Source organism: Ovis aries, chromosome 25, assembly GCF_016772045.2.
Source record: "Ovis aries strain OAR_USU_Benz2616 breed Rambouillet chromosome 25, ARS-UI_Ramb_v3.0, whole genome shotgun sequence".
Classification (NCBI taxonomy): Eukaryota; Metazoa; Chordata; class Mammalia; order Artiodactyla; family Bovidae; genus Ovis; species Ovis aries.
In genome coordinates this window covers 16,592,425-16,601,518 of record NC_056078.1, presented here as the reverse complement: position 1 = coordinate 16,601,518, position 9,094 = coordinate 16,592,425, and the positions used below count along the sequence as shown (strand labels likewise).

At 42.4% G+C, this 9,094-nt stretch overlaps 1 protein-coding gene across 1 annotated transcript in view; it reads left to right on the top strand.

The window, feature by feature from the left end:
• Positions 1-1,286: 1,286 nt before the first annotated feature.
• Positions 1,287-9,094, top strand: part of TMEM26 (transmembrane protein 26) — a 65,905-nt gene continuing 58,097 nt past the window's right edge. The window contains exon 1 of the mRNA XM_004021390.5: positions 1,287-1,548. Within this exon, the coding sequence (XP_004021439.1) occupies positions 1,358-1,548 (191 nt within the window). The 5' untranslated portion in view covers positions 1,287-1,357. The remainder of the gene's footprint in view (positions 1,549-9,094) is intronic.

Sequence of the window (9,094 nt, the reverse complement as noted above, 5' to 3'; positions counted from 1 at the left end):
GCCAACTCCCAGAATTTACTCAAATTCATGTCCATTGAGTCAGTGATGCCATCCACCCATCTCATCCTCTGTCGTCCCCTTCTCCTCCTGCCTTCAATCTTTCCCAGCACTTAGCAGCAGCAGCAGCATGTCTTTATTTTCCCAGAAAGAAGGAAGCTGAGGCATAGAGCCTTGGAAGGTAATAGTTGATCTCTAGTACGATCTCAGTAAGTTGGCTTCATTTTATTTATTTTTGCAATTACCTCCCATTTGTAGCCTACTGCACTGATTTTCCATTTATAAGTGATAGAAAGTTTCCTTTAAACATTATTTCAGTAAAAATTTGAGTTCGTTTAAGGAAAAATGTTAAGTAAATAGTGGTACAGATGGTAGGAGACCAAACAAGGAAACAAAAATCATGGAGGTGTTTTGGGAAACCCTGACTCCAGTTTCCTCTTTGCCTTGGATGCTGGAAAGGCAGTTTACCTCATTAGCCATTGATGTCAAGGGTACAGTTCTCCGCTCCATCAATTTCTCCTTCCAATCTAAGCCTGGCTTTATCTTGTATCTCCTCTGCACTGTCCCCCTGCCTTCCTGTTTTGCCACTCTATTTCCTTTAGGAAAAAAATAGTCAGGGTAGTGGGTGAGGGTTGGAGAGACATAATAAAGAATATCCCTTTGTTTTAATAATACCTGTCCCAAAAGTAGAGCTAACCTCAGGTACCTATCTTGCTAAGTGAGGTAACTGAGAGCTCTGCGGAAAAAACCTAGCCCGCCTCATTTCCTCTAGTCCAGGGAAGTTTTAATTCTTCAAATTGGGCTGGATCTGTATGTCTAAACCTGCCTGGATAGCAGATTCTCTGGCTTTCCTGCATCCCATCTTAGAGTCGTCAGGAGACCCGTTTCCTATACGACATGTGAGTGAATGAAAGTACTTCAGTGGAAAAGTAAGTGACACTCCCCGTGCGCACCCCCTCCCCTTTCCTGGTGTGCAGCCCCAAGCCCTTTTGTGCACCTCCCTCCTCTTTCCAATGGGGGAAGTTCTCGGTGACCCCGCGGAAGCCTGAGGGGTGGGGGGGTCAAGGCAGGGATGGAAAGAGGACCCCCAGGGATTGGGAGGGGAGATGGACAAAAGCAGGAGAACAACGCCTGGGAGCCGGAGCAGGGCAGCCCCATACTCCCCGGAAAGCCTGGAAAGCTGGGGCTAGCATCTCCTCTCTTTGGAGAGTTCTCAGGAAGTTTGGGGGAGGGGCGCCGGCTCTCTCCTGTTCGGGGAGGGTGAGAGGACTGCAGCCGCCGCAGGTCTCAGAGCTGTCACGTTCCGCCCCCGGCTGCGGGCCGGGTCTGCGGGGCGCGGGCAGCGCGCGCGCCGGGCGGCATGGAGGGACTGGTCCTGCTCAACGCTCTGGCCACCCGGCTCCTCTTCGTGCTGCACTCGCTGGTTGGAGTCTGGCGAGTGACCGTGGTGAAGAAGGAGCCGTGGTACTGGCTGCTGGCGCTGCTTAATCTCTTGCTCTTCCTGGAAACGGCGCTGACCCTCAAATTCAAGCGCGGCAGAGGCTACAAATGGTGAGCGCACCCCGGGAGAGGGAGGGCGCTCCGAGTCCCTGGAACGCTCCCCTGGGGCACTCTTGGCCGGCCCTGGGGCCCATCTCCTTGCAGGCTGCCGATTCTTTACTGGGATGTGGACCCCCTTTGTCCTCTCTGGGAGCGTCGAAGCAGCGCGGGTTGCTTGGGCGTCTCTTGGGCACGCCGAAGTGCCCCCAGGGTCCCAGGGCAACACGGGGAAGGCTCGAGTCGCACCCACGTGCCACCCAGTCCCAGGGTTGGCAACTTGGAAGACGGGAGAAAGAAGGGAAGCGCTTGCTTGCTCTGCGGAGAGTGCATCAGGGGTGTCAGGCCCTCGGCATTCTGAATTTGAGGTGTGAGTGTGCACAGTTTAGCCTGGGTGCGTGCAGTTATGGGAATGCTCTTCTCTGGGCAGACTTGAGTGAGAGCTTGTGCGCATCGGGCAGCATCCAGGGGCCAGAAGCCACTCGCAGCACGTCTGTGGTTTTAGCCGCTTCGCTTGTACCAGCCCAGGGCGCCCTGGCTTGGCATCAAGCCCTGTGAAGCATCCGGGGTTGCTTCACAGCCTTGGTTAGTGGTCAGTCCCTCTTGTCAAAGAGGGGTTGCGATGCTGGGGAAGGGATTGGCAGGCAGTGGTTCAGCCTTAAACTCAACGTGCCACACTACAGGTTCTGCCTGATGCTTTATTTCCTTCCCAAAGACTTGGATGGCAATCAAAGAATTGAGAGAAAGATTTCCTGCTATTTACAAGACCGTCTATCTATCGCTCCACTCCCAGGAGATTTTCACCCCAACTATCTGAGTTAGTCCTCTTCCTGAATTATTATTATTATTTTTTAAAAGAGTCTGTGTTTTCATGTATGTCCATATTTAAAAAAATCATACTGCTATGAAAAAGAGGAAAATACTATTAACCAATTCAAGAATTATATACATGATGGCATATTAAGTAAAAAAAGAAAAAAACCCTTTTGACGATTTTACATATTAAACTATAACAGGCTGTGTATTTCACGACAATCCAAGGGAGAGAATGTGTTGTCTCTTAAAATGATGTGACTCTTCCTTAAATTTTCGAATGTTGAAAAATTTCTAGAATTATCAGTGAAGAAATTATTCAAGTAGAACCTTAATTTAATACAATAAGGACTGGAACCACGTCACTAACCCTCCCCTCATTAACAGCTTATTAAATAGGAGAGATCTGAGGTACTTTTCAGCGTGTCTTTTGGAAGTCTCAAAGATAAATGGTATTAGTTCCCCAGATAAGCCTTAGGGTTAAAAAAACAAAAGGGAGAAAAGTGTTCATCTAGCAAGCATTTCACATGAGACTGATTTAGTGTTTACTGAGTAGCTTTAACATGCTGGGGTAGAAAAGATCTTCAGTAACGGGAGGGTGAAGACTGATATCTGTTCCATGGAAAGTAGTCCTGCCAGCAGCCACCATCAGGGCTCTGGAAAAAATGTCAGCCTCAGAAGAAGGACGAGCTTAACTGGCGCTGAAACGTCCTCTTTCTTCTCCAAGAGTGGACAAGAGGGCTCAGTTCACATTAAGTCAATATTGCATGCCAGTTGTGTAGAAATACTCTAGTCGATGGCACCTTCACCATTGACCACTGGCTGCTAAGATGGACATGTAACTTAAAACCAAGAAAAGAAAAAAGGCTGGGACCAAAACAGGTGATGGCCAATGTGTCAAGTTAAACAGGAAACTAGGGGCATGTTTGTGTAGAGAGTATGGACTCAAAATCAGACAGATAATGGAGTAAAATCTGGGTTTTCCTACTTACTTGCTGTGAGGCATTGAACAAGTTGCTTAACCTTTTCCAGTCTCAGTTTCCTTATCTATAAATACATAGCTTATAGGTTATTATGAATTAGATGAAATGATACATGTTGATGATCAGTGAATACAAAAGAGATGGTCTTTCCGAGATCCTAGACTTTTTCTTATTTTCAAGTTAAAAAACTTTGAGAGGCTAGCCAATAAACCACTGGTTCAGGGCCAAAAAGTAGAAAACAATTCTCACCTTTGTTTCAGAATAGGACCATGATGTATAGTTTATATTATAGCAAAAGTGTGTAAAGTGAAAGTGTTAGTCACTCAGTCATGTTCAACTCTTTGCAACCCCATGGACTAGAGCCCACCAGGCTCCTCTGGGCATGGAATCCTCCAGGCAAGAATACTGGAGTGGGTTGCCATTTCCTTCTCCAGGAGATCTTCCTAACCCAAGGATTGAACCCTGGTCTCCTGCATTACAGGAGGTTTCTTTACAATCTGAGCTACCTTGTATATAGCACTAAAAAAAAAAAAAAAAAAAGCTGACTCAATATCTAGACCATATTTGAGAATATGCCAAAACAAACAAACAAACAAACAAACAAAAAACCTTGATAGACTTGGTTTATTATACAAATTCAGGAACAAAGGAATCTTTGTAAAATGATCTAAATACAAATGTAATTAGTAAAACTTTGTTCTACTGATGCTATCAACTGCAACTGAGTCTATAAATATGATCATTTGCATGATGGACAAAGCTCACACAATGATCTTTCATGAATTTGAGGAAAAAAATCAGAAAATGGAATGTTAAAATGATATTTTAAAAGACAAAGTTATGGCAGTATCTATACCTCTGTGAACATGTTACTATAGAGATCTATATAAATATATATGTTACCTTTTAATCCATTTGTCTTACATCTTTTATTCTACCCTATAGAACCGAAAGCACCTGTATATAAAGACATACATTCAAAAATACTAAATTTCATCTTGATAGTGGAAAATAGAGCTAAAAGCGACCTGACCATTCATCTAGAGATTGTGAAAAATTGTACACTACCCATACTATAGAACATTTTGCTGGTATTGAAAATAATGTGGTAGGTTTTAGTATTGACTTTGAGGAATGTCCATGATACATTGTCAGGATAAAGTTACAGCATTGTATATATTATTGCCTCAGTTTCTTTAAAAACAAACTTATCAAAGAATTATCCTTTGTATCAATTGGATACATTATCTATGTACTAGTCAAGAAGTGGGAGGTGGAGGGGAGGCTAGCTGGCAGGAGGAGGAGGGAGAGAATGAGAGGAGAAAAAAAGGAGAAGAGAAAGGAGGAGGAGAGAGAGGGAAAACCCTCTCATATTAAAAATCAGCCCATCAATCGAGGTCTGAACGGTGGACTAAACTCTGTGCATACATGAAATGAAAGTGTCTTTTCTGGAACATTAGATCTATAAGCCTCCTTTAGACTGCTCTGGGCTGGTTTGAACTTTTTTCTTTTTATTAAAATTTGCACCTGGCCCCAAATTAATCAAATCTATAGAAATAATGGGGCAATAAACAGAGCTATAGAGGAAAATGTGAACAAAATTTCTTGTAACGTAGCAAACATATTACACTTATCCAAAGAATGTTTCTTTAGCTATTCTTTGGAAAGGAAAAATGGAACTAGAGCTGCTGAGCTCAGCTGTCCAGGGACAGGCAACATTACATCAGCACTAAGAACTTGCCAGTTGGAAAAGCTTAATTTTGGGGGATCATATAGGATAAAGAAGGGAAGCCAATGACACATTCCTCATGAAGTCCAAGAAATGTGTGCTGGTGGAATTTGGTTCTTTTGCCCTAGTATTTATTAATTTCATCTGCTATTCACTTATATTCTTTTAAGATAAAAATTAGTATCACTGCTTTATTTTTAAAAAACTTTTCATTTTATATTGTAGTATTACCAATTAACAATGTTGTGACAGCTTCAGGTGGACAGCAAAGGGACTCAGCCTTACATATACATGTATCCATTCTCCCCCAAACTCCCCTCCCATCCAGGCTGCCACATAACACTGAGCAGAGTTCCCTGTGTTGGTTATACATTTTAAATATAGCAGTGTGTGCATGTCCATCCCAAACTCCTGAACTATTTCTTCCCCCTCATTCTTCCCCCAGCTCCCCCACAACCGTAAGTTCATTCTGTCAGTTTGATTACTGCTTAATTTTTTCCTTGATTTATTTTCTATTGTCTGGGCAACAATCAAAAGGATCTGTGAATTACCATTTGCATGTCCGTGTGCTAGGTCGCTTTAGTGGTGTCTGACTCATTGCAGCCCTATGGACAGTAGCCTGCCAGGCTCCTCTGTCCATGGGATTCTCCAGGCAAGAATACTGGAGTGACTTGCCATGCCCTCCTCCAGGGGATCTTCCTGATCCAGGGGTCGAACTGCATCTCTCATATCTCCTGCATTAGCAGGTGGGTTCTTTATCGTGAGTGCGACCTAGGAAGCCCCATGAATTATCATTTAGGTAGAGTCCAGTAGCAGACAAGATTTCCAGTTCCTTTCCAGCTAATACTGATAAAACATTGCTCAGGAGAGAAAAAAAGTGACCAAGACTTTGACAAATTTGAAGCCTGTTCACTTTCAAGCAGACATTATCTGAGAATATGTAAAAATATAAGTTTAATTTATTGCTGAAAGTACAGAATTTTAAGCACTGAGCTTTCTTCATCAAAATTTCAAGAATACAAGGTACATATCTTTGAGTGAACAAAATATCTTACTGACTTGGTTACTTCATTATTTCTGTTTCCCTTTATTAAGTTGAATCAGACAACCACTTTTGTTCACTTGCTTAATAAGTGGGCATGACACTCTAGATACTATGTGAAGAAACAGAAAGCAAACACATTTGCGGTTTTAAAATCAAAGGTAGCAGTTCAACGATGTGTTCAAATATGTGGGGATACGGATTATTATGAATATTTAGCATTTAGTGATGTTCAGGCTCTTTCAAGTGTTTTACAGAATTTCCCACGTGATCTTGACAGCGGCTATAGTTATTTTCTGTTTTCTCCCATTTTGAGATGAGGAAGCTGAGACACAAAGCCGTTAAATCATTTTACTTGAGATCACTGAGTTGGCGATTGGAAGAGCAAGGATATTAACACACTAACAATTTCCCAGAGATAGGATGTGAGGAGGAGTGATAGCCGGGGTGGGGTTGGCGTGGGGGAAGGAGGCGGGGTGAGGGTTATGGTGTGTGGGGAGGGGGAGGGGACTTTACAGCGTGTGAACGGGAGCAGGAAAAACGGGTGGGAGAGAAGTGGAGGCTGGGTAGGTAATGGACATCCTGAGGGAAGTGAGGGTGGGAAAGAGAGCACTTTTCTCTGGAGGAAGCACAGAGCCTTATTATTCTTCATTCAGCAAAAATCTCAAATGTGTTAGATATTCTTTTTAGTGCCAAGATAGTGGAGGTGCCCTAAAAGAACTCATGTTTTAGTTAGAGGACTCAGCAAATAAATAAATAATAAACAGGTGTGCTGAGGGGAAAGGTCAAAAGATACAAACTTTCAGTTATGAGACAAATAAGTATGGGGGATGTGGTTTACAACATGATTGAAACAATTAATACTGCTCTATGTTAGATATGAAAGTACACGCATGAGAGCTCCTGTGCATGAGTGATAACTGCTTCACTTGTGTCTGACTCTGTGTGCCCCTATGAATTATAGCCTGCCAGGCTCCCCTGTCCATGGGATCCTCCAGGTAAGAACACTGGAGTGGGTTGCCATGGCCTCCCCTCCTCCAAGGGATCTTCCTGACTCAGGGATTGAACTCCAACTCGTGTCTCTTACGGCCCCTGCATTGGGAGCAGGGTCTTAGCCACTAGCACTACCTCGGAAGCCCCAGATGATGGTGGCTGAGAGTAAATCTTAAAGAGTTCTCATCATAAGGAAAAATATATTTTCCTTTTGCTTTTATTTTGTATCTGTATGAGATGATGGATATTCATTAAACTTATGTGGTCATTATTTCATGGTGTATATAAGTCAAATAATTATGCTGTATACCTTAAACTCATACAGTGCTGTGTGTCAATTATACCTAGTGAAATGGGAAGAAAAAAAAACCCAGATGTGCTGATAAATAGCAATAAGCAAGTCAACAAGTGAGTGAGCAGAACAGTGAAGGGCTAAATGGGCTGGGTTATAGATGGATGGAGGACTTGGGGAAGGTTCTACTGAGTGGAAAGTGAGATGTCTTGCTGGGAGACGATCGGGGAGCTGAGCCTGTTAGAGAGAGGAGTCGGGCATGGGAAGAGCCAGGGAGGCAAAAAACAAGACTGAGAGAAGGAAGAGCAAAGCATGTCCTGGGTCACTTCTGACACCCTCCCAGGAGACAGAGAACTACTGTCTTTGTCTTCGACTCTTCATTGTCTCTTCTCACCATGTCCCCTTCATCTAGGTGAAAAATTCCTTCTAAATTTTATATTTTACCATATCTCATTTTTTTTAGAAAATGGAAGCATAGTTGATTTATAATGTTTTAGGTGTACAACACATGATTCAGTTATATATATGTATAACTGAATCACTACAGAAAGACTATATATATATACATATATATGGATCATATATATGTATATATATATGTGACTGTATGTAGTCTTTTCAGATTCTTTCCCAGTATAGGTTATTACAAGATACTGAATATAGTTCCCTATGCTATATAATAGGTCCTTATAGTTTATCTATTTTATATACACTAGTGTGTAACTGTTACCATATCTCATTTGAAACATCATATGTTAGAAAATGCCTGGGTGGCCTCCAACTAAACACAGGAAAGATAAATTAGGAATCAAAAGAGATTCTATCCTAATTTCATTGCAAATTCAATTCAATTCTGTAAAAAAAACTCAATGAAATGTTTTGATTACTCAACTGTACAATATTTAGAGGGTTCAAAGGAAGAAATGAAAAACCTAGATTTGACAGATATCATATGAAGTCTGATCATGAACAAGTTCTGAGTAGCAGAGAAGAGCTTTGTCGGATATAATTCTGTAGTTTTTGATAGTATGTATATCCCTCTACCAAGAGTGCTTACAAAAATGCCACAAAGTTGGGGAATACAAGTACTCTTCCCCTCATCTTACGGGGTATCAGAGAGGATGAAATGCAGGTGTAAAGAAGGAGACCCTATGATTTCCATGTGGCCAACGTGAGCACTAGAAATTCTCCCAGGAGATAAACTATTTCTTTCCTTACATTTGCTGCCCAAATAGCAAATTCATACGGACTGCCTGATAGCTCCCCTTAACTTTTTTAGTTACTAATACTAGCAGTTTCCACTGTGCACTGGATTTATCAGCACTGCCTGCCGTGTATATAGTTTACAGTACTCATTATCTTCATGTTTATGTGTGTTTGTGTGTAGGCATTTTCTATCCTGAGCCTTGCTGTTGTTCCATCACTCAGTCCTGTCTGACTCTTTGCAACCCCATGGTCTGCAGAACGCCAGGCTTGCCTGTCCTTCACCATCACCTGGAGTTTGCTCAAACTCACGTCCATTGAGTAGGTGATGCCAACCAACCAACTCATCCTCTGGCACCCTCTTCGCCTCCTGCTCTCAACATTTGCCAGCATCAGGGTCTTTTCCAGTGCAAAAGAGTGACTTAAAATTGCATCATTTTTGTAGTCATGTACTGAATGCTACCAGTAAATGATTTTGTTTTCAGGGATCTGAGTCATGGTTTAGG